General features: G+C 43.2%; 1 protein-coding gene across 1 annotated transcript in view; it reads left to right on the top strand.

Annotated features, from left to right (window-relative positions):
* The first annotated feature begins 19 nt into the window (after positions 1-19).
* Hs1bp3 (HCLS1 binding protein 3) overlaps positions 20-26,841 on the top strand; it is a 73,138-nt gene continuing 46,316 nt past the window's right edge. Inside the window, exons 1-2 of the mRNA XM_052745953.1 lie at positions 20-65; positions 1,932-2,010. Coding sequence (XP_052601913.1) covers positions 1,958-2,010 — 53 coding nt within the window. The 5' untranslated portion in view covers positions 20-65; positions 1,932-1,957. The remainder of the gene's footprint in view (positions 66-1,931; positions 2,011-26,841) is intronic.

Here is a 26,841-nt window from a genome sequence, read left to right as displayed (position 1 = left end):
AGTAGGCACCCTCAGAACGCTTTCCTAGCGAGCATCACGAGTGTGAGAGCTTTGATGGCAGCTTGGTAGGTATGCGGTCCCTAGCCAGTGAGATCGCTGGGAGCACAAAGAGAGTTACTCTTATTTCATCCGAATTTTACACGCTTTCTGTTCTTCATGGGTTTTGATTATTTCGTTTTTCCTCTCCTCCCACGTCCTTGCATTTGTTCTCTGCATCTGCCCCCCATTTCCTTTCTTCCCTCACCACTTGCTTTTCTTCCCTTCTTCATGAACACAGGAAAGTTGACTCTCAGTTAACCTCAGCGTTAGTATTCCGCGTCACATACTCTGCACTTTGGGACGATGCGACTGTCCCAGAGGTACATTCAGCTTACTGCAAACTCCAAGATCGAATCCTCGGCACTTGGTACATTGTAGGCGACCAGTGTATTTCTGTCCTAAAAAGTACTGTAGCTGATATGGCATTCTTATATCCAGAAGCAGCAGCATGGAACTTAGAAAAATCACAGTAATTATCACCCATACAAAGAAACGAAGCTTTGCTCTTGTATTCAAGTACCTCAGTGATGGTGCGACCAGCCAGCCAGCTGTGGAATGTAGACCGCTAAACTTCATTACTCTTCCCTGTCAGTTCTATTGTCCGTATCCAATAGGTAACATTTAATGGCTATTTTTAAAAAATCCTGGCCAGGCGGTGGTGGCGCACGCCTTTAATCCCAGCACTTGGGAGGCAGAGCCAGGCAGATCTCTGTGAGTTCGAGGCCCGCCTGGACTACCTACCAAGTGAGTTCCAGGAAAGGCGCAAAGCTACACAGAGAAACCCTGTCTCGAAAAACCAAAAAAAAAAAAAAAATCCATTCACTGTGCTGAGAGTTTTTCCTGAACTAATTTTAAATCCTCATGGCAGTTCAGTGACGTCAATATTAAAAGTGATCATTGAAGTCTGGAGACATAAATACATAGAATAAGTGATTATGACATTATGTGATATGTTCAAAGTGGTGTCCCACATGCACACAGTTTTATGTGTTTAAATTTCCCACCACTAATGCTATAAAACTATGTTTATATGATGCCACACTTGACCTACCTCTCCAACAACAGTATACATCCCAATGTCAATGCAAAATGGAAGTGGAATCTTAAAAACAACTGGAAGCCAAGGTACAGGACTCTCTCCATCTCCTGACTTCAAATCTCTCTAGGTATCTGTTCGATCCTTCTTTCATCCACAGGCTGTGTGACAGAATGCATTAACACAGTAATGTAACATCTCTTTTAATTCATGCACATGTGTCTGTAATGCATTACCTCAGCTGATTTATGTTTCTGATTTCACTGAACCTGTGCCAGAAATAACTAAAGGTTCAGTCTTTAAGTAACAACAATCTTTCCAGACCTGATCACCCCACAGTGTACAATGAGGTATGGAGAAACTAAGTAACTTCTCAAAGTCAGTTGGGAGAGCTAGGCTCAGATTACTGGCAGCAACTTCTCAACTGTTCCTTATGTCTTCGCTGGACCTGCTTTGAGGATATACATGCTTTCACTAAGTTGTGGTATTTTTGCACACAATGTTCCCTTTGCTACATGACAGACTATAACTGATGTGATTCATTTAAGTAGCTGAGTGCTCTCTGAAGCCTGCAGAATTCATTTGGCATGTGTCAGGTGAGCTGTAATTGTGGAGCTATTATGTATTGAGGTTTGGAAATAAAATACTCCTCCCTCCCCCATAACCAAGTGTTGAAAACTTGGTTTTGTCGTGCAGGATTGTTCAGAGGAGGAGCATCTGAGAGGTGATTTGACCATTGATAATGCCATGTCTGAATGGGCTGTTAGAAATTGAGGGCTGGTTGAGGGAGGCAGATCATTGAAGGAATGTGTCTTTGATGGATGTCTTCTGTTATCTCTGTGTCCTTCCTGCACAGCTTTGCAATCCCACACACTCCCCACCATGGTGCTGTACCTCACCACAGGCAGAAGCAGTGGACTGAAATCTCTCAATTGGTAAGCCATAATAAGTTTGTTGTTGTTTGTTTGTTTTGAGGCAGGGTCTGTCTACATCGCACTGGCTGTCCTAGAACTCACTGTGCACACCCGTTGGTCCCGAACTCAGAGCTCTACCTGCCTCTGCCTCTCAAGTGCTGGGATTAAAGGCATGCACCATCATGCCCAGCCAAAATAAGTATTTCATCCTTTAAATTTCTTTTAGGTGTTTTGGCACAGTGATGAAAAGTGACTGACACAATGTGTGTACCTCTTTCTTTTTTCTGTGCTTTTTTTTTTCACATCAGTTTCCAGTACCTATTAACATGAGATTTCCCTGTAAATCATCCTTTTACAATCTTTAAATGTTAAAATCCATGTGCATTATTCACTTGTTTGAAGGTCTGGAGAATTTTGAAATGACTTTCTATGCATTATCTTTATTTGTACTTCTTGAATTTTAGTGTAAGAATCCCCTGGTTGGTTATGACAAATGATTATGTAGTAGTTCTCAGATGGAGCCTAGAATTTGCATTTTAAACAAGTTACCATGTGCTGCTACTTCTGGTGAGTGTTAGGCGACATTTTGAGTGACTCCTCTTTATAATAGTAATAGAGAAAATTCTTAGGGGTAAGGTAATAAATAATCTTCATTTATATTAGTAGGCATATGAAAATATTGGTAAATTTATGTCTTGTAATGTATGTCCTACACCAGATGTTTCAGAATATTTCTGGGGAAATCGATCTGTACTGCATCATTTATCACAATATGTTAGATACTGTTCTGAGTGCCAGGAACAAGAGAGAAAGCTCTTTGTTCTCTTGTGGGCAAACAGGTAAACATGTGATGATATAAGAAAAATTAGGTGGGACCACTAGAAAAGCATGGAATCTCAGTTCTGATGATCTAGTGAACGATATTTGCAGATTCCTTCTCCTCCTCAGTCTCCTTGTATCTGCAGCATTCTCCTTGTCCCCTTTTCTTCTGACTAAAATCTCTCCAAGGTGATTACATCCAATTGCATATATTTAAATGTTGTGTATAAGCAGATAAATCTCAAGTCCATACTGACAACCCAGAACTTTCCAATGAGCTCCAAGCTTGTCGGTAAATCAGCCCATCAAATATCTCCACTTGAAATACAAATGGGCATGATAAAGTTACTGTAGTCTACCCACAACTGTTCACTGGAACTCCAAAGGTCAGCTATAGATGTACCCCAATATAAAATAAAGATGGGACCTGAAAACAGTTTGGAGCGGAGACAGTTTTTTTCATATCTTGACTTTAAATCACTTTGGACATCTATTTTATCATTCTTTGATCCAAAGTCAGATGGATGAAGGGGGAAAGGGGTGAATGATGTGGGAGAATCTCTGACCAAGGACTTACAGGAAAGATGAAAAGTGACTTTTGAGCTGAACAGTGCATTACTTGTGTGAGGGTCTCTGAAACTTCGTACTTGGCAAGATGATGGTAACATTCAAGATGGTGTCTTTGCCAACAGCCTGAGTCCATGAGCAATTGCTTCTACCTATCATCTACCTGCTTTCCTGTGAAGGACTCATGTTATGAAAAAGAAGGAACCTGTGTTGTTTGTTTCAACGTTCTTGTTAGTTATTGGAATACAGTGTGCCTGTCCAGGTTGTTGCAGAGGGATAGCCTCAGTGAGATTGTCGTTCTATTTGATTTTAATTCCAAATACCTGGGGGAGGAATTTGTGATTAGCCCAGCTTAGTCTGGTGTCCAACCATTTTCCAGTCACCAATGGCAAGTGCTAATGGCCACGTTGTTCCTCTGCCAGCAAAAGTGATTGATCATAGTGAGTGGGGCAGACTTCCACAAAGGAGTCCATTAGAAGCCTTGGTGGCCATAAAATGAGGTCACTGTATAGTGACTTTAGTGGCATGCTTTTACCTTGTGCATAAAAAGACTAGAATCGCATTGTTCTTTCATACTTTATTGACTACTTATTACATTCCAAGCATTCCTCAAGGCCAGGTCTGCAAGGGAATCCAAAGAAAAAGCTCTGCATAGTATAGACACACAATAAACAAATTGAACAGATTAATATATAAGGATAGTGTAAGAAAGTAAAAGCATTTTTCAAAAATATTTTTGTAGAGAAAGAAAGAAGACATAGAGTTGGCTAGGTAGGGAGGATCAGGGAGGAGGTGGGAGAGGAGAACCATAATCAGAAAATACTATTTTCAACATAAAGATTATATATATATTCTTTGAAAATTTTTCTCATTTTAGATCCGGGTCACTATGCATCAGTAAGATATAAATAATTAACTTAAAATGCCTTTTGTAGAGATATTGGATTATTTAACTTTTCATATAGGAACCTTGTTTTCTTTTTCTTAATCTTTTTGTTTTTCTGAGCATTTCACACATGAATGCTGTGTTTGCATCATTTCTACTCCTCTTTCTCTATTGCTCCAACTTCTCCCATGCCCTTCTCAAGTTTATGATCTCTTCTGCAATTATTTCTACCCCACCCCACCACACACACACACACACACACACACACACACACACACACACACACACACAAAACCCGTCCTGAGCCAATTTAGTGTTTCAGTTATGTGCACGTGTCTAAGGCTGACCACTTGGAATTGGATAACCCATGAGGGGACTTGTCCCTGGAGAAAACTGCTTTCCTCCTCTCACTAACCATTGGTATTTATAGTCCTTTATCTAGCAGTGAGGTCTGGTGAAATTTCCCTTGTTCATCCCGACATGTTGAATGGTGCTGTAATCCCGGAGGGCTTGTGTAGGAGCCATAGTGTTGCGATTTCCTGACTGCAGCTCCTGTCATATCAGGAAACATTACCTAGCAACAGTTGTCCTGATCCTCTTTCTCTTATAGTATCTCCACCCCCTCTTCCATAATGTTCCTGCCCATCTTTGGTGAGGGGTGAGAGCTACATTTATCTGTGGGTATAAGATTATGTATTTATGATCCAGTTAGAAATTATATTAGTTCAGGAAAATGGAGGGAGTGGCTTTTTCTGTAGGGTCCATGACCTCTTCACCCATGAGATGTTGTCTGTTTACAGTATCAGGCATGAGTTTCCTCCAATTGTGCAAGCCTTAAGACCAGTTAGACAGTGGTTGTTTTCTTCCAAGATAATAGTGCTACTATTATACCATTGGGGATTGTGGTGTTTTGAAAAAAAAATGGCCCCTATAGGCTCACAGGGAGTGGCACTATCAGGAGGTGTGACTTTTTTGGAGTAGGCGTGGTTTTCTTGGAGGAAGTAAGTCACTGGGCAGGCTGTAAGGTCTCAGAAACTCAGACTAGGCCTAGTGGCTCACAGTTCATTCCTGCTGCCTGTTGATCCAGATGTAGAACTCTTAGGTACCTCTCCAGCACCATGTCTGCCTGCATACTCCCGTGCTTCCTGCCATGTCAATAATGGACTAAACCTCTGAACTGTAAGCCAGCCCCAAGTAAATGTTTTCCTTTGTAAGAGTTTTCATGACCATGGTGTCTCTTGACAGCAATAACACCATAACTAAGACAGGAATATATTGCTGGACCAACCATTGTTACAAAAGGAGAAAACAAAGGGGTGAATGGAGACTGGGGAGAGGGGAGGAGAGTACTCCAAAAGAAGAAGAAGGAAGTAAATAAATATCACATTAATGATGTTTCACAAAGCCATAGGGAAACATACTTACAAATTCACCTAAAAATACATATGCATTATATATAAAGGTACTGTATATATACACACAGAGTTTAAGTATAGTTACACTATATGGGTTAACTCCAGGAACAATAGACCATCTTAGAAGAAATTCTGAGTGCTAGGCATGGGAAACATCCTTTGGTCAAGGAGGCTGGTGTCTAAGCAACTCCCCAAACAGTATAGGCTATTGCCATTTTCCTTGCTTGCCCTCCAGAACTTCAAGGTCGACCCTCTTGCTGAAGACAACACATACTTTGGACCCAGGCCTTATAGGAATCAAGCTGGAGCTGGCCTGAAAGTATTTTCCTCAAGGACTAGCTCTCCATACCAGAAGGTGCTATACAGGCTGCCAACAGAGAAAAGTACAAGTATGCTATTTTAATCTTTAACAAGTATATGAAAAAACAGAAATAATAGTTACAGACTGCCAAATACATTAATAAAACTGAAGTGTTCTATGTGATAGTAAATAATATAGAAGGCAGTCAGATAGATAGCATCTGTCATCAGTAAAACTTGGAGATTCTCCCTAAAGAGCTGTTCTTATTGCATTGCTTTTACAAAGGCATTTAAAGGAATTGAACAAAAATCTAACAAATAGCAACATTTAGATGTGTCTGCCATTAAAAATTATACAACACATACACATATTAACCTATGTATGTACATGTGTGAGTATGTTGTAGAGAGACAATACGTAGTGTTTTAACACCTTCAACGTAATTCACCACATATAATCTCACCGTGACTCCAAATGTGTTGTCTTAATCCATGCTGTATCCATTAGTCCTTTTCAGTGAGTCCATACCATAAAGAAGCTTTTAGTGGCAGGGCAGGTTGGAGTGAGGATAAGACAAACATGAACACTGTAGTTCAGATATCTCTATCAACTCAAACAGGTCAGCATTAGCTACAGATGGACTCCACCTTACAGCACAGTGTGTTCCCATTTTATTGAAGTTCTCAGGAGCTCACTGCACCATTCAGTGAGGTTTTTGTGGGCTAGTAACAGTACTCAGGACTTTTACAAATCATTCCTTTTCATTTTTTAATGGAGACTTCATATTCTCCAGTAAAATAAAGATCAGGGTTTTCATAGATCCAAATACCTTTCCATGCAATTCTTCTTTCCAAATGTGGGAAAGGCAATGATGGCTCTTTTGAGATGCTAAGGTCCTAACCTTGGGAACTGCTCCATGCTCCATTTCATGGTTGAAAGGACATTGCCAATGTGCTGAAGATTGTGATATGGAGAAAATTATCTTGGGTTCTTCAGATGGGACCAAAGGAATCACAAAGGTTGAAGAGGGAGGAGGAGAGCCAGAGTCACAGAAGACACTGTGACATTGGAAGCAGTGGAGGGAGACAGAGGTGTGAGAGTTGAAGCAATGACATGATGGGAGACTCTGCATTGCTGCCTTGTGAGACAAGACAGAAGCCACAAAGCCAAGAATGCAGGAATTGCTGGGGGAAAGAAAAAATATTCAGAGGAAGCATAGGCCGGTCAACACCTTCGTTTGAGCCCATTGAAACAAACTTTGAAGTTCTGACTCCCAGAACAGATGTTGTTTTAAGGGACTGCATGTGTTTCAGAAGTCACAGCAGACTGATAGATCAACGGAACAGATGTCCTGACAATTTCTGCTTTAAACATAAGTGGATGATACTGATTGGATAGGTGTCACGCTTCTGAGTGCTTGTTACTGTCCCTGTACTCTTGTGGTTTCTCTACTACACCTTTGCCTTCTTAGCTTTGGAAACCTTTAAACATCTCACGCTTGCCTACCTTTTCTCAGACCAGCTCCAGTCAAAGAACTGTGGTCATGTTGTTAATACAGATTTCAAATCCATTCCAGGATCCCATTTCATTTACGGTTATCTATGAAATTCTTACCTGAAATTGAAAAGGTGAAACCCAGTTTGAAAAGAATTGGTGAATTCTCATATCTTTAAAGTCTCCAAACTTCTGGTTGTGGAGTCTTTCATATCTAATATTTCAGGAAGACTAGGAAAGCATGTGCTGTGTCTCCCCTCCCCTCTCCTCACCTAGTCTCCCTCCCCTCCCCTTCCTTTCCCTCTCCCCTCCCTCTCTTTTCTTCCCCCTTTACTTTCCTTCTCTTTCTTTTTAATTTTCCCCTCTGGATGTTGAAACTGAGATATCAATCTCAAAGTATGTTGAAAGCAGGAAGATGTGTTAATGTTTTGGCAGTTTACACCTGATATTCTGTGTTTGGAGAATGTCCCATGTGGTGAGTCCTATTATATTCTAAGCCCTGTGCTAGTCCTGTTTTGGGAAACCTCCTTCTGGTCAAAGAGATCCACTTGTTCTGTGTGAAAGTATGCTGATGCTGCCAATGACCTTGTGGACAGGTTGGACAGTGTGCTCTTAAGAAGAAAGAGAAGTTCAGAAAACTGTGGATTAGATAAGGAGAATTGTGACGGAAGACAGTTCTTGAGTCTTGCCTTGAAAGATAACGTTTGTGTGAAGGTAACTGAAAGTTGCATTGTAGTCAAGGTGATTAATTCAGCAAAATATATAAAATGGTTTAATATGGCATGATCCATTAATCCAGCATAAGACACCTGGTAACCATGCCTTTGGCCAAAATATCCTATTATACAGCCTTGGAGAGTAACATAAACTCTGACTCTCTGAACGTTAGTCAAAATAGAAACAAACCACAAGTTCAGATCTTTGTGGGCTCCCACACAGTGACTTATCTAGGACAGTTCTGAGGTTATGCGAGGTGAATGTTGCAGGTTCTTGGCTCGTGGCTCAATCCCGTTGCCCAGGGATGGAGCCTTAGGGCTCTTGTCTGTGTCCAGGTTCTTATTTCTTTCCACCACTGCACCTTTCTTCCATAAAAATGGCCTGTATTGGAGCTGATTAGTAGTTTGACAATTCGAAGGTCTCTTTTCTTTTTGTTCCATTTCTTGTTTCCCGTCTAAGTTTACATCATTCTCTTAAAAATACCGTGAGCATTTGTGTATCAATTTGTAATCCTCCCTGTTAATACAGAAGAGGCACTCACACATCTCAGCAGTAAGACTCTCTCCACCTTGCGTTAGGAGACTTCACCCAGACTGTGCCCTTACGATTCTTAGCTGCTCCATCCCTTCACCGTTGTTTCTTGACTTTGTCTTCCAGCTTGCAGAATGCTGTACAAAGCTTACCTCTATCCCCTTACCCCAGATTTTCCTTTTACATGTGTTTCCAGGAGCTGCTGTACCAAATCATCACGACCCTGGCTAGCTTAAATCAACAGATTATTTAACAATTCTGGAGATGAGTCAAGGCATCCATCAGACTTTGCCTCCCTTTTTATAACAGACTCTAATTCTTTTAGCTCTGTTTGCATGTAAACATGTTGTGTGTTAGAGATGCACATGTACATGTGGTTTGTCCACCTTTTTGCCTGTTCCCGGAGGCTGGAGGACTACATTGGCTGTCCCCCTTCATCACTCCCCACCTTATTCCTTTGAGGCAGTGTCTCCCCCTGAACCCAGAGCTTGCAATGTTTGGATAAACAACAAGTAGGAAGCCCCGTGATCGTTCTGTCTCTGCTTCTTACAGCACTGGGGTTGCAGGTGCTCACGGTGCCATTCCTAACTTGTATAAAGGGATCCCAGATCAGGTCCTCATGGTTGTGAGACCAGCACTCTTAGCCACAGAGCCATCTCACCAGACACATCTTTTAGAGGCTATCGAGGAGACCTTATAAAAGCTTTCCTTAGCCTCCCGTATCACATCATCTTCAGTTTACAGACTCACCACTCCAGTCTCCGTCTCTCTCATCGTGTGGCTGTCCTCTTGTATAATAGCAGTGTGATTGTCAACTTCACAAGGGACCCTCCCACAGTGGTTTATTATCCTATCATCTACATTCCAGTTTTGGTGATAGAGCCAACAGTGTCCCTAGAGCACTTTCATAATTCCAGGCACAGGTTAGAAGTTGTTGTATTTTAAATATGGTGCATGAAGGAGTCACACCATAAAACAGGGCCCACATAAAAGGTTTACTTAGAGGAGGGGAGAGAGAAGGGGCAGAGAAGAGGGCAGGGAATGGTCCCTGGGGATGAGGAAGGGAAAGAGAAAGGAGATGGGAGGTGGACAAGGCCCGACTTTTATAAGGAAACGTTGTGAATGCACACAGGAGGTACTCTTAGTGGCTGCGGCTGAGATCTATCCTGTCAGGACCCTAAGGACTAAGGCATTGCTCAACTTTACAGCGGTTTAATTATTATCTATTTCTTTCAACTAATAAGCATTTTATCTATAAAATGATTCAAACATCCTAGTCCTTATCCCAATTCCTCCTGAAGGAATTCCACCCATTGGTGATTGCTATGGTGGTTGTAAAATAACCCTCAGCTGCCCTGACAGTTCCTAGTAGGTCCCTGACATACTACTGGAAGCAAGAGACCTCCTTCTCCTTTGTCTCTTTGCTTATGAATCCCAATGGATGCAGGGCATGTGGGCCAGACTTTTGGTTGCCATGACAGAAATGTCAGGCCGAGCAAACTTAAGAGGAAAAACTTGAGTTCAGCATTTGCTTTCAGAGGTTGCAGTCTATAGTTGGCTGATTCCATTGCTTCAGGTGAGGCCGAGAGTCATGGGAGGAGGGCATGGTGAAGCCAAGTGGCTTACTTCATGGTGGGGAAGGAGACAGAAAAGGAGAGGCTGAGGGGAGGAAGAGAGGGAAGAAGAGAGACACCAGGACAGGCATATCTCTCAAAGGTCTGTCCTGAGCTATACACTTCCTCCAAGCGGACACCACCTCTTAATAGCCCATTCAAAATGAACCCATCAATGGAGAAACCCACTGTGAAGTTAATGCCAGGAAACCTCAAAGCCTGCCCCCACACTGACACACTTCCTCCAACAAAGCCACACCTCCTAACAGTGCCACTCCCTGTAAGATTATGGGGGCCAAAAAGCAAAACTGAGAATGTTCATGGAACTTTTATCAGATTAAATGATCTCTACTGCCAAAAATATATCTTAAAATTAATATAATTTTAAATGGCTGAGTATAGAAGGTTAAGAGTACCACCTTGTTTTAAAAATAGGAAAACTATGGGCTAGGGAGATGGCCAGGTAGCTAAAGTGCTTACTACAGAGCACGGAGAACTGTGTTTCGTTCCACTCACCCTCATGAACAGCTGGGCCCAGTGGCATACACTTGTAACCCCAGTCTGGGCTGGGGAGCAGATCTCTGACCAGCCAGAATAACTTAACCAGTGAGCCACAGGCTCTGTTGAGATATTGTGTCTCCAAAAACAACATGGGTGCTAACAAGATGGCTCATTTGGCAAAACATGTGGTACAAGCATTAGGACCAGAATTTGAATTCCTGGTGTCCACATAAGTGCCAGTTGGGCATGGCATCCCACCCACAATCATAGGGTTTGTGAGGCAGGGACAGGGGATCCCAGGGCAGGGTGTCTGGCAAGACATAACTGGATTAGGAAGTTCTGGGATCAGAGAGTGACCCTGCCAGAATATATAAGGTGGAGAGTTAATGAGGAAGACATTGGACTTCAAACCTGGCTTCTACATACACTCACACATGTATCCACACATGTGCTCACATACTTAAAAATGCAAAAAAGTATATGCATACTTATCATAGGCACATGCACATGGGAAAAACAAAACACCAAAACAGACAGTTCCTGAGGAATTGTGCCTGAGGCTGTCCTCTGACCTGCATACACACATGCACCTACACGCATAGGACCTCCAAACACACACACACACACACAAACAAAAAATAAAAATCGGGACAATGTTCCTATAAAATTATCCTAAAATTCAGACTGTAAATATGATCTTCGATTTTTCTCTTAACTCACTGGCTCCCAGAAGCTGTGTGGTCTTGTAACTAGCACTCGGCAAGAGTGCTTGCTTAATACATGTTTGTGAGCAGAAAGAATAGCCAGACAGTAGGAGACAATGTATGAAGACACGTTGGCAAGTCCCCTTGATCTGAAATGGACTCGATGGTGGTCAGTTACCGTAAATGTATAACTTGAGTAGATTTCAATATGGAGCAATGGCCATTAAGACTTTGGTCCTCTGGTGGGAGGGAAATTTGTTATCTTTGGAACTGGTTATAAACATTGTAGAAGGTATAGACAGTGGTGCCAGGTTGTTTTGAAATTACATCTAGCAATGTGAACTGTCTGAAGGCCAAGGTTATGACTCACGATCAAAATAAACCGGGCATACTGGAACCCCGGGAGTGGGTAAATGGTTTGAATTTTTAAGTTTGGATATGAGGAAAACATTAGCATTGTGAAATAATGATAAACACGTATGGGAGCAAATACTAAATACTCACTCCCATAGACAGCAAGTCACGAGTCATTCTAGATTCTTCTGGAGTTTTCTGTTGGAGATTTCTTCCTTTCTGATTCCACACAGATTCATGGTAGTGCTCTCAATAACCAATGCAAGTTCCTGTTTTCTGAGAATCCTCTCTTCCAAGTGTCAGTCTGTGCATTAGGAGAGAGGGGAAGCCCAGGATGAAGGAAGGCATAGGTTGAACTCAGAAGGCACACTGTTGTTGGACATTGTTACTGGGAGATTGCCTAGTGCAGAGTCTGCTCCAATAGCATCATCCTTTGTAGGGAAGAAGTCAAGTCCAAGCCCAGATCTAACACCGCTTTGTGCAGCAAGCCTGAGAGAGGACAAGCAACAGAGCTTCCCAGGGCTCCGAATGACTGTCCTTTTCATGGCTGTTCTTCTGTCTATTGCAAGGCATGCTTGTTCTGTGCCTCTTGAAGTGCAGGATGAAATCTCCCATTTTTCTTGTCTGCTAAGAAGTTAGAAATTCAATCTCTACCTCACTTGGACCTTTACAAAATGCATACAGCACACTCGTGAAAGTCTGTTCAACACATCAGCAATTGCATCCATCTTTTAACAAGTAGCTTTTTGTATAGTGATGACTCTTGAATCTTTTATGTTTGAGACAGGGTCTCACTTTAGTTTCAAACCTGTGCCCACCCTCCTGCTTTGTGCTCTTGAGCACTGGGATTCAGGTGTGTCACCATACCTATCTTATGACACCTGATTCTTAATAAGAGAGTTGACTCCTTTTCCAACACATGATTGGGACATTACTTAAAGCCATGGAGTTGTTTTCATATCCCACCTGAGCTTGCTAGCATGATATTCTATCTAAGCTGACATAATAGTGAAAATGTAAATTACATGGTATAATCTTGAAAACAGATAATGTGGCAAGTTCCTCCAAGTTCTTCCACATCAGGAGAGTTTGCATTTTTCCTGGGTCTGAGGATGAAACCAGGGCCAAGGTTGACTGTTGGGTCAACTTCTTGTGTAAATCTAGTCAGACAGAAGAAATTTCATTTGTGTTGACTCAAGTGCACATTAAACATACTATTGGGCTACTTTCTAGAAGATTCCTTTTGTTCCCAACTTGCCCTGGCCGTACTCTTCTTCTACAGGTTGCATCATCCATCCCGTAGACAGCCTTTTCTATCTAGTCAGTCAGTTTGCACATGTTCTCTGGAACCTGGGGATTCTGTGAGGTCCTTGAAAGAGTGAGGAGGAGGCAACTTGTCTCAAAGCTCCCTGCTCAGGTGTCTTTTGGATTCGATCCAGTCTCCACCAGCTGTAGAAAAATCCTCTCCAAACACAAATCTGTTACTGCCACATGTACATGTCTCTAGCTTCTGCACATTTTTCTTGAAAGAATGCACTCACTTTTGTAACTTCACTTACGCTACTTCTATCCCAGATACTGGCTTGCTCTCCAGGTATGTATGTCTTATGCCATTTAGCTCTCTTCTTCTCCTCCTCCTCCTCCTCTTCCTCCTCCTCCTCCTCCTCCTCCTCCTCCTCCTTCTGCTTCTGCTTCGTTTTCTTCTTCTTCATCATATCATCATCATCATCATCATCATCATCATCATCATCATCATATCTTTGCTCTCACTTCTCAGTGTGCAACCTGATTTCAATCTGTTAAGTTTAAATACTATGAAGTTCTCCAACTCTCTCTCCTGTTAGTATCCAGATTAACGTTTTCTCACTTCCTCTTGTGATACCTTACTTTCCTCATTCTTTTGGTATACTGTCAGGAATTGGATGGCTTTTTCCCCTGCATAATAGTCTCAGTGTGCCATTAGAAGTTCTATACACCATGCTGAGTCGCCTTCCATGCCCCAACGTGTAGATCCAGCAATGCATCTTTTTATAATGGGCCTAATCTTCTTCTGTTATGATATTTTGCTTGAGGTGTTGATCTCTTTGGAGGGCCATGCTCCTGTTCTGTATTTTTGAAATCCACAAAGGCTCAACATCATAGCTTAGCCTCCCTTCCTCCCACATCTCTTTGGACTGTGGTAATAGTTCCCTCTCCTCTACTTCCAGAGGGCTTTCTTTGCAGTGTGGTGATGACAATCATCCAGATGAACATACATGAGGAGGAGGCAGGCTGTGTCAACAACCAGTCTTTCTTGTTATGCACATAATTTCAAATAGGGCAATTGGTTATCATAAGCTCTATGACCTTGGCTTAGATACTGAGTCTGTGGGTAGAGTACACCCCGAACTAATTACCAACAAGATAGCTTTGTTTTTTTGCTCTAGTTAAAAAAGGAGAAAGTTATTCAGAATATATAAATGTCTCATGTAAGTAAAATCGAACCACTTTTTGTGCTCAGCATGTTGATATCACTGGAGGAGCTTAAAAGGAAGGGACAAGGGACAGCTAATTGGCCTAAGAATGTTTAAAGAATGGAACAACTGTAATGATAACATCTCGAAGCAGCTCCCTAAATACCTTCATGCCATTTGTGGGGAGCACACGGGGTAATGGTCTGCTTTGTCATTGCTGTTATAAATGACAATAGTTTGGAAATGATCCTTGTATAAAATAGAACATTCTGGAGATGGCATTTAGCATTTCTAGGTCAAATGAGGTTTCACTCAGTACACCATTGTAACAAGCAAGTGTTTCTCACCTGAGCATGTGATTTCATTAGAAAGTCAGGTGACCGCTGCTCTGTATAGGGTCTCTTCCCACTGTACTCCCCAGACCTGCCCAGGTAGCTTCTCCCTCCCACTGACTTCCACAGTCTTCTGGGCTTTTACTATTCTGGGCTGTTTCTGGAACAGACCGTGTATTCCTTAAAGATCTTCAGACCATTTCATAAATGTTTTTATATCTTTTGCTCAACAATAAAATGTAAAGGTTTTTTTGTCTTTTTATGATCACCTTTGCTTAATGAGCAGAATTCTGGCAAAGAAGAGAGCTGTTTGATGTGAAGTACCCCCATTCCAGAGAGGAGTGAGAGGGGTAGACATCTCATGAATAAAAATTGATATTACTACCTAATGGGGCAGGCATCTACTGAGGATCCTTCTGAGCTAAGACGGGGTCACTGTTTAAAGGCAGCTCTTTCTGTGAGGGTATGCGGTGACATTAGCTTTATGGGTCTTTCCTGAGTGACCATTTCTGAGAATGGGGTTAAGGGAAAATTGGAAGAAATAAATTCATGGCTCAGACATTGCATGTGGTAGGTTTGACCAAGCAGCCAGGGGTAAGGTAGCCTTTGGTCCTCTGAAGAGGGAGCAGAGAGGGGAGGAGAAAAAGCCTAGAAAGACTCGAAGGCCCAGATTATACTTACCTTTGCTTTGCATCAGGAGCATACTTCATATCCTGTAACTGTACCTTTTTCTTCAGTGATGGACACAACAGAGTTGACTTCACAAATACTTACCTACATATCATTGCTGAATAATGAATTCACTAATCTTATTTATCTCAAAATATCCAAATGGAAGATAGAATCACAGTCAGATATATAGAAATGGATCAAATAATAGACTACCTAAGTATATTAATACATAGAAAGATGGATACATAGAAAGATAGGTATAGATTATATAGATATAACTCAGGAGCATACTCTAGAGATTGTGTACAGACAGCATACAAGTTTATTTCGAGGAAAACAGCTTATTTGTTTATTTTTTTATTAATTTTACACACCAATCAAATATCCCCCTCTTCCAGCCTCCCCCCGCCAGCCTCCCCATACCAACCCACTCCCCACTCCCACCCACAAGAAGGCAAGGCCTCTCAGGGGAGGCACATCCAGTAGAGGCAAGTCCAAGCCCCTCCCCCTACCTCGAGGCTGCAGGAGGTGTCCCATCATAGGTAGTGGGCTCCAAAAAGCCTGCTCATGCACCAGGGACAGATTCTAATCCTACCGCCAGGTCGCTCTCCTAGCAGAACAAACTACACAACTGTCTCACCATGCAGAGGGCCTAGGCCAGTCCCATGAAGGCTCCACAGCCATTGATCCAACTTTCATGAGTTCCCACTAGTTTGGTTTGGTCCTCTCTGCAGGTTTCCCCATTATGATCTTAATGCACTTGCTCATAGAATCCCTCTTCTCTCTCCGACTGGGCTCCTGGAGCTCTGCCTGGTGTTTGGCTGTGGATCTCTGCATCTGCTTCCATCAGTCACTGGAGGAAAAACTGTATTGACAGTTAGGGTACTCACCAATCTGGTCACTGGGGTATGTCAGTTCAGTTCAGGCACCCTCTCCACTATTTCTAGTAGTCCAAGCTTGGGCCATCCCTGGGGATTCCTGGGAACTTCCCTAGCACCTGGTTGCTCTCTATCCCGTGAGGTCTCCCTCTACCATGGAATCTCTTTCATTGCTTTTCCACTCCATCCCTGTTCCAGCTTGACCATCCCATTCCCTTAGGTTCTCATCCCCCATCCCTTACCTTCCATTACCCTCCCTTCATCCCCAGTTTACTCATGGAGATCTCATCTATTTCCCCTTCCCAGACCCTTTTGGGTCTTCCTTGTTAGCTTCTCTGGAGTTGTGGGTTGTAGTCTGGTTATCCTTTGGTTTACTGGACAGACATATGAACTTCAGAGTTACAGAGACCGCTTTTGTTCTTTGACAGCAGTACTGTGGTGCATGCGTGTCCTTGAGGGTTGCAATGTCCTAAAATACTGTCGTCAAATCAAAAGCACTCTAAACTGGACGTAGTGGTGTTTGTCTATACCTCAGCTCTCAGACAGGCGAGACAGGAGGATGAACAGTTCAGGAGCAGTAGGATTTACACAGTGGGAACCTCGCCCAATTACCAGCCCCAAGCACTTCAAACCAAGTGGTGAGTTAAGGCAGGGTGAGTTTAAATGCTCATTAAAGTTGGCATGGTATTCATTGCTCATGAACTGGTGATATATCTCATGTCCCATGTAGAGTTCATACTTCTTTGGTTCTCCCATCCATCCCTACCTATTCTGGCACACATATGATATACATTGTCTGTTTATTACAAGATTCGTATTTCTGTGCTTCACCTATCCTAGTTTGTGTGTTTCTCTAGTTTTTATTATTATTATTATTATTATTATTATTATTATTATTGTAGGGTTTAATAATCTTTTCAACAATCACAAACATTCACTTGTTTCCCTGAGTCAGTTTGCAAAATATTTGAGAAGCAACCCAGGAGGCCTCTGAATGTAATCCAAAGGCTCCTTTCTTAAGCTGAGATCTCTCTCAGTCTTGGACTAAGTCATGGTTTGGAGCCCCACAGATCCCACCCAGGGAAGCCAGCACTGTTCCTTTCCATCAAAGCCAGGTTGAATCCCACATGTTGAACAGCTGAGACAGTTTACACATGTGACAGCAAGGTGACAGGGGAGCTCTCTGGAGGCCATTCTGGCCCCAAACTCAGTGGAAAGCATGATTGTTTGGACACTATCACCACAGCGAATGACGTTAGATTCTTACTGAATATACCTGTACTCTTGAGGGGGCAGGGGGAAAGTGGTACAGATGAATTCTGCACAAAAACATCAACACAACTGAAATAAAAATTAGAAACAAATCTTGTCTTTTTGCATTCAAGACCTCCCATATAATTAATGGGCAAAAGCAAAACCTTAACGTGTCCTCATAAAATGAAAATAGTCATTGTGAAAACTTTATCCCTCTCATTTAATAAGAATCGTTAGGCTTTTGTTTTACATGGGAAAAAGGGATCAAAGGCATTAAAGACCAATAATTTAAAGTCAAAACAGTGTTTTACTGAGTTTTCATAATTAAAATAGATCAAGGACTTTTTAAAGTTCAGAAACAGAAAGTGAACATATTTAGGAAGACACAGCATGAAAGAGAGGAAAAGTCAAATAACCACAAGTCTTTACCTAAAATAACAGAGCTCCTCCCCTCCCCCACCGCTGTGCTTGATAGAAAAGCAGAGATGAATCGTTTTCATTAGCTAAGCATTCTCTAATGTTCTGTCGGCTCAGTGGAAATCTTGTTACAGTCCCCAGTGGAATCATTTAAGCTAGTATTCTTTTTGTGACTCTGCATATAAATATCTAACTTCAGAATTTTAACCAAGATCCAAATCAAACAAAATTAGTTCATTTCATCTTTCAGTAAGACATTGTTCAACTAACGCACAGGTGTACTCTTTGGAAAGACGCCAGCCAGAAAATACTTGAAACCAAGTATAGAGAAATTACCAGAATTTGCTAAAGAGCATAGGTTAGATTTTTCAATTACTTAAAGAGCAATTTATTCAAATAGCCAGGAGGGGTTTTCATCTCAACTGAAAATGTTGGAGTAGGTTCCATTTTCCCTTCCCTTACCCTTTGTGTGTGTGTAAATCTTTTGTGTTTTATTTCCTCTCCCAAAGTACCATATTACTTTTTTGGGTTATGCCAATAAACACAAAGTTCCTTTGAGCTGAAATATGGGCAAACAAGAAAAACACTCCCTTGCTGGCCAGATACTCTTGACTTCTCTGTCCACAGCTCCAAGGATAAACGATACTCTTGTTGCTTTGTTCTGCAAATCAAGCTGAAACTCTCTGAAGATTAGATTTTCTTGCAGGCTTCCAGTAATAATACTCGTTCACACAAGGAATAGATGCAGCAATGGTTTCAGATAATAACAATGTGTGGACTTGGGCGTTTGTCGTCATCCAGTGTTGTGACTGTTTAGTCCTCATCAGAACGCCATGTAGTTGAAGTCAGCAAGCAGGTCATCATTCTCGCTCTGTAGTTTTGACCTCCGACCATGAGAGTGTGCCTGTCTCTACCACTTGGATCCAGCTGTGGTGGATGGATTGGGAAACATGCTTCCCTACTCTTTCATTTTGTCTCACAAGAACCTTGAAATTGCTGGGCAGTGGTGGCGCATGCCTTTAATCTCAGCACTCCGGAGGCAGAGCCAGGCGGATCTCTGTGATTTCGAGGCCAACCTGGGCGACAGGGCGAGTTCCAGGACAGGCTCCAAAGCTACACAGAGAAACCCTGTCTTGAAAAACCAAAAAGAAAAAGAACCTTGAAATTGAAGAAAGATGCTTCTAGGTTTTACTTTTTTAAAAATACAATACGATCAGCTCAGTTGTCTTACCTTTACAAAAATATCTGGAAATGTAACTGTCTTCCTTTAATTCTGGGGCACAAGATATGGGAGCATTCTTATTGGTTGCTGCATAAAGTCTTTTTGGTTAAAAAAAAAAATTCATTTGGGAAACAACAGGGTCTTGGCCGCCTCTCCCCAATCATCACCTCATGCTGGATTCAGGCTGAGCCAGTAACAGCCCGGAATGGGAAGTGAAGCATTAGCTGGAGAGTCATCAGAATCCCTCGTCTGTCCTCTGGTCTTGTTGAACTTGATTGTATCAAAGTTCTGGGAATGTCCATGAGTCCTGGCATTCACATGCTTTGTAGATTGACAGAGGGTGGGCCGGGAGTGGGGGGCAGGGAGGTGGGCATCTTTCTTACTCACAAGTGTGAGACTCTGATTGGATGTTTAGACTCTTTCTACTCTCTGTTCAGACTTCATCAAACTGGTGAAGTATAGAAGACAAGCCCAAACAAAGGTACTGTCAAACCGAAAGCCGTGGTCTAGACCAAGGTTACCATTTGTGAAACCATCTGGAATTTGTGGACTACTACCCCACACCAAGGAAGGAAAGACACACTCTACTCCTTTCTTCCTCTTGCCTGCTGTGGATGATAGCATCAAATCCAGAATTGCTTGAATCTCACAATAGTGTTTGTGAATCTCGAGTATCTCTTGCATCTCCTGTTAATCTAAAGCAACCCCTAAGTCCCCTGGTGTTTGACTTGTAGTGTAGAGACATTTTTGAAGACTCTGAGTCACGTGTTTTGCAAAATATTTTTCAATTTGAAGGTGTCTGATTGTTTTCTTATTAGATGCATGTATGTATTTTTGGTGAGAACACTCAATTCTCAATGGCATGTTGCTCTCAAGGCATCTCTTCAGTACAGAATGATGACTTGATCCACAACTGAGTCACATGATTTAGGTGACACACAGATGTATTTCTAGTGTATGTTAAAGAACATGCCATCAGATTTCATCCACACACACACACCCTTACCTGTCCACCCTGTATTTGCATTTTTTTAGCGAAGGGAATGGCTCAGTCCCCACCCGCAGCCCTCTTGCATCTGTCTCCTCTTGCATGTGAAGGCTAAAAAGAGCAGTCAGGCACAAAGAAGGCACAGGATGTAGAAAGAGGCTAAGTGAGCAAGGCTAGGAACTCCCCAGCAGAACTCCCCTTGCCAGTCTGACCCTTAACCAGCAGTCTGTAGAACAGCTTCCTGTAGATTCTAAGAGACAGCATTGGGTGTTTCCTAAGGGTGGCAGTTGCTGCTTGCCACACTGATGGTCAACAACAACAACAAACCCTCAAGCCAAAAAAGCTAACGTCTAGCCTAGAGCCATGCCTACAGCAGCTGATGATCACCTGAAACAACTATTTCTCTGCCACTTAACTGGGGCAGAGGCAGGCATGGGGAGGTAGGAGTTGAGGACGGGGGCACCATGCAGAGAAAAGAGGGCAGAAGTTTGCATGTGTTTCTGACCCTTCCTTATATCACAGAATTCACCTGGAAATTGTCACTGAGATGAATCTTGGGCATGGTGCCCCCGTCCTCAACTCCTACCTCCCCATGCCTGCCTCTGCCCCAGTTAAGTGGCAGAGAAAGAGTTGTTTCAGGTGATCATCAGCTGGTGTAGGCATGGCTCTAGGCTAGACATTAGCATCTGTTCCCATTTAGGAGCCACCTGGGAACTGAGCGAGACCAGGTATGAAAATAAACAGCAGGAGGAGAACACGTGTAGCCTCTCGGCCAGTTTCTCACGCTTGATGGCCTTAGGGCATCTGGCTCTGGAGAGTTACCCTTGATCCTTCACATGACACACACTTGCATTTCACCTGTCATGTGCTTTTAGTACTTATCTGAACCCTACAACACCCCAAAGTAAACAGGGTAAAATCCAGAGGGTAGTGAATGATGTCAGCGGTGATAGGGGGCTACTACCTTTATCCCCTGTCCACTGTGGGAAATAGGAAGGATAAGTCAAGCAGCTACATCCCTGAGAATGTGAGCCAGGCCCATGACTGCCAGACATAAGAAGAGAAGAGGGGCACCGGGGTGGACCCTGGCTCCTTTTCAAGGTTAAGTCCATTTGTAAGACATGGAACCGTACAAAACCAGTGACCCAGGGCTCTGGGACACCGTCTATACTCAAGGTTGCTCTCACTGGATGGACTTAAACTTTGTGCCTCTTTTTCAAGGTGGTGAACCCATGAAGACGTAGACAACACTATATATGTGCACTCAAGTTGCAGCCTGGCATGTGGCAGTCTGTGCTGGTGCCAAATGAGTGTCTGAGTGAATGTGAGTGTAAATATACTTCCCAATCTGTAAGAGAGTTGTGTGGCATTCCCCAAGTTCTATATTGTTCTGTAGAGGCTCTGTTCAACATCAGCAACCATTCTTCCCTCTAAGGTAAAGCCTGAACTCTTTTTCCAGGAGGCCACTTAGTTCCAAGGCTGTGGCCCACTGACACTTCCAACAGAATACCAGGATCATCTGCTGGTTTGCAGCCTGATGACTCTGTGTGTGTGTGTGTGTGTGTGTGTGTGTGTGTGTGTGTGTTACACTGTTTTTGTTTTATTATTATCTCTTTCTGTTCTCTGCCCTTTTAACCTCTTTCAACTGTACTAAGAACCAGGACAGCTATCATAATATGAAACATTGGAGCAAGTGTGTGACAAATATCTGTGTAGTAAAGGAATGATGGTGTGCATTTTATGGATAGAGGTACAGAAGTGTGTCACTCCAGTAGAAACATCTTAGATGTTCATGGCCATTGCTTCATCTTCAGACTGACTCATTGCTCACATCCATCCATCTATCTATCTATCTATCTATCTATCTATCTATCTATCTATCTAGAGACTTGACCTTAAAACATGAATTACAGGGCAGGAGAGATGGCTCAGAGGTTAAGAGCACTGGCTGCTCTTCCAGAGGTCCTGAGTTCAATTCCCAGCACCCACATGGTGACTCACAACCATCTGTAATGAGATCTGGCACCCTCTTCTGTGTACATAATAAATAAATAAATAAAATAACTGTAAAAAAAATGGAGTACATATAAATCATATAAAGCTCTCCTGATGAGGACAGAAAGGCTCTTAAGTGTGTCCTTGTTGCTCTCTCACAGGTTGTGACTCCCGTCTCTGCCCCAGACAGATAGAGTAAGTGATCACATTGGTCCAGGCAGAGAGCAGCTGTGGACCATTAGTGGGGTCTCTGCCACCTCAAGACCAAGACTGGTATCAGTGAACATGATACCTGTTGAAGATCCAGGTGATGCCCTGGCAGCATGGCAGGGGTCATAGAGAACACAGTGTTGCTATAGTTCTGTGAAGAGGGGTTTCCTGGAGGAGAAGGGCAGGGGCTTCCTTTACTCATATAGAACAGATAGATCTTGGGTCAGTTTGGCATAGAGAAGACAGGTCCAGGTAAGGTACCCCTAAGCTGTCCCTGTCTCACATACAGGCTTCTCAATCCTTGGAGGCTCTGATTTGCCCAGTGTTCAAATAACCTGTGTGCAAAGTGCCCTGCCTCACTCAAGATTTCATAGCTGCTGGGACTGGAAAGATGGCTCAGTGGATAAGCACTCAGACCACTCAGTGACCTGAGTTCATTTCCAGGCACCCTTGTGGGTCTGCTCACCACCATCTATAACTCCAACTCCAGGGAAATCTGATGTCTCTGGTCTCCATAGAAACCTACACACACACACACACACACACACACACACACACACACACACACACACACACACACACAAATATACATAATTATAATAAACTTTAAAAAATATTTTCTAGCCCACAGGTTGAAGGAGCTGAGACCCTAGTTCAGGCCACTGCTCTGAAGAAATGGCTTTGTTAGTTCTTTCTACTACACCATGCTGCCTCCTGGAGGCCACAGTGGGCAAACCTAGCCAGAGTGGAAGGATGGGAAAGGGAATCACATAAAGGGCAATTGAGGAACCCTCCACCCCAACACACACACACACACACACACACACACACACACACACACACACACACACACACACACACAATACATAGGCAGAAGTAAAAGGATGTGGTTGGTCATAGTGAGGCTTGTAAAAGACTGAAAGCTGTAACTGTCAGGTTTTTCAAGGCAAGAACTACACCAGACAGTATTTTTGGAGGAGAAATGTCCACATACTGGTGTCTATAAAGGATGCACTCTGCCACGACTTCTCGCCACCTGTTGCTCTGTGCCTAACACAGTAACTCTTCTGCATGTGTGCCTGCTCTTAAGCCTTGAGAATCACTGTTTCCAGTTTCCATCATGTCCAGCCTCTGAGACTTGTCCCAAAATACCAACTGCTTCTACCTCCTGAGCACGCATTTAACTCTCTCTTGCCAGCCCATCCAGGAGGGCTGGTCCTAAATCTGTTGGTTCTGTAAGCATCATTACTGCAGGGAGAGCAGCTTTGCTGACCAGCTCCTTCCAGCCCCTACTATAACCCCTCCACATTTAAAGGAGAGTTCTAGAAAGTGGGCTTGAGTTGTAATCATCTGTATGCTTGCCAGAAAATAGGGCCTGACACTAGATTTCAGTATAAACTAGGTTGTCTAAATTAGTAAATGTTTTTTCCATATGTAGCAGGCAAACTCTCACAGAATGCAGGTTCTTAGTGGTCAGACTATCAGGAAGTCCCATTTGAGGGCCTTTGTTTTTCAAACTAGGCATGCCAGTGTAAGTGTTGGACAGAGACATGCATGCATTCCCGAGCAGAGTAGATTCAAAGACAGCTGTGCAATTCCTGACACCAAGAAACTACAAAACGGGGCCACTACCCTTTGTGGCCCATCTCTCCTGATATGACTACAATGGTTACTTTTCTTCTTCTATGATTAGAAAAACTTTGAGGTTTAAGTATTGGCAACTACCAAATATGTGGCTTATTAGTCACTAGGCTCTAACCCTGCAGAGTACTGCAAATGAAAATTACAGCATCAATGCACAAGACAATGGACAGACCCAGTAGAGCATATTGCATTCCTCACACATTCGGATAAAGGGGCTTGTGCTTACAAGTGAGGTGGATTTCCTTCCTAGGTATGGCTATAGGAAAATTCCTCTTCTCTGGGATGAGAATGTGACCCCCTGACTGGGCGTCCATTAGAGCCTCAAGGTGTGGATGCACCTGCAAGGTCTCACTCCCTCACACAGGGACTGAAATCCCACCTCTGCAAATCCACCCAGCTCAGGCTCTGCAGAACATCTGGGCTTCCTTGTACTGGCCATCACTGTACACCTGCATGTGATTAGGACTCGGCAGACACCCACAGCCCCACCAAAGTCAGCTCTGGTGACATATCCCTGTGGGAAAGTCTCTCCCCAGACCACTGATCCTTCTGACCACATGAGTGCAGGTTCCAAGGATACGTGAGCTCCGCACATCTGTGACCACAGCAGTCCCCATCCTCAGTGGAGAAGCAGCAAGGACACCTTCACCCCAGCCTGCTTGGAAATGAGCAGCACCAAGGGCAGACTGTACATAGCAGAGCCAGGGCGGGAACAGAAGTTTGGCCTCCTCAGTGTCAACCACCAAAGAGCCTTTTAGACCTGTTCACAACTGTGTTTGGAAAGTTGGATACAACTTCAAATCCCCTGACATTCTCCCCACAAATGCCCCTTCTCCTGTGAATGTGTAAGCCCTGCACAGCATCCTAGATAGCCATGTGGACAAGGAAGAACAGTGAAATTTTAACCTAGGAACATGATGAACAGTGCATGACCAGACTTTACACCTTTCTATGGAAGAGTCATAGAGCTTCCACATTTATTGTATCTGCCAGAGTATTTAGTGGAGAAGATAGATTTTTCTCCCAAGGAAAGAAATTTTCATTCAATAATGAAATTAAGAGCACAGAGAGAGTCTCGAGATGTGTCTTTGATAGGAGGGAAACATGACCAAAGAGACTTTCATTAACATACTCCAGAACACTGCATCCTCTGGGCAGGTGCTGCAATCACGGACACAAAGGTGGGTCATCCTGCGGGGGGGGGGGGGGGGGGGGGGGAGGCTTCATATCCCCAAAGATCGTATTGGTCACCCGTCCTTCAAGAGGGCTGGCTCCTGTCACAACTGCATCTCTCAATAATCAGAAATAACAAATGCAACATCCTACTTCCCGTGGAGAAAGAAGTGTGTCAGAGTATACTACAGGACTGTTGAAGAGGAGCTGAAGCAGCCAAGGAGGTGCTCTCTAGAGGACCAAGCTAGAAAGGCCTTTCAGACTTGCTCTAAGGCTAGATTCTCTTATATACATCATTGGTCTCAGAAGAAGCAACTCAATGGTCTTTATGCCTTGAGCCTTCAGAGACTAGACCATGCAGCCTCCAGAGCAGAGGACCCATGCTTTCTGCAGTGAGATGGGTCCTCCTTGGCAGCCTGGGGTGCAAAAACCAAATGTTTACTCCTTACAACTATATTTTGAGTGACTATTCACTCCTTATAAGCTTAACTGCTCATGTCTTGGAGAGAAAAACCTTTTCCTTAACATTGTGGCCTCTTCTCCCATGAGCCCAGGCCAACTCAGTGACCTTATCTAGTACATGACTGTGCATATGATCCCCTGCAATTTCAGAGTGGTCACAAGGACCCAGGGTATAGCAGCCCTGTGCTTGGGGCTCCTGACTCAGGGTATAGCAGCTCTGTGCTTGGGCCTCCTGACCACTGATACCGTGTTGAGACCATGGTACTTTAGGAGACCAGGCTCAGCACAGACTAGCAGGGCCAGGCCTACCATGTAACTACCCATTTTGATACACTCATTCTGATGCACAAGTCCTTGCCTTCTGCTCTCCAAAGCAGAGAAGAACAGTAATAACACACTAGGCTAAACTACAGAGTTCAAAACCTCCATCCCCAAACACCAGTCAGGAGCATCTTTATGAATAAAATATTGAATCGACTATCTGTACAAAATATTAAAGTGGTGAATGATGAGCATACAAGCTATTTAACAAATATATATATTGCTATTTGCTGGTGGAGAAAAATAGTTTGCTGTCTTACAGGTCATTTACAACCTACTTAAATTTCAGAAGACATATACACACAGAGTCATGCCTGCCCTCTAAGGGTTCTCTGCTAGCTGGCCTGGTCACAACAGCATTACACAATTGCTGTGGGATGTCGTTCTGTATGCTTTGAATATGTGTTGCTCTGATTGGTTGATAAATAAAATGCTGATTGGCCAGTAGCCAGGCAGGATGTATAGGCGGGGCAAGCAAACAAGGAGAATTCTGGGAAGAGGAAGGGCTGAGTCAGGAGTTGCCAGCTAGACACAGAGGAAGCAAGATAATGAGACAGAACTGAGAAAAGGTACCAAGCTATGTGGCTAAACATAGATAAGAATTATGGGTTAATGTAAGTGTAAGGGCTAGTCAGTAATAAACCTGAGCTAATGGCCGAGCAGTTATAATAAATATAAGCTTCTGGGTGATTATTTTATAAGCAGGCTGTGGGATTGCAGGGGCTTGGTGGGACCGGAGAAACAATTCTCCGACTACACACAATGTCATCCAGGGCTGCCCAAGTGGCCAGGCTGGGCAGCAGGCAGATGCTCGACTGCAGCCTGCAAGCCTTGGAGCTCTGTTCTGGCCAAATCCAAGCTGGAAGACTGCCAACAAGGAGATCTCAGTTTTCAAAACCTCTCCTGCCCCATCTTATTAGGAGCCAAGC

This window comes from Peromyscus californicus, unplaced genomic scaffold (genome assembly GCF_007827085.1).
Source record: "Peromyscus californicus insignis strain IS unplaced genomic scaffold, ASM782708v3 Scaffold_1__1_contigs__length_55948999, whole genome shotgun sequence".
NCBI classification, from domain to species: domain Eukaryota; kingdom Metazoa; phylum Chordata; class Mammalia; order Rodentia; family Cricetidae; genus Peromyscus; species Peromyscus californicus.
This window is presented reverse-complemented; position numbering and strand designations above follow the sequence as displayed.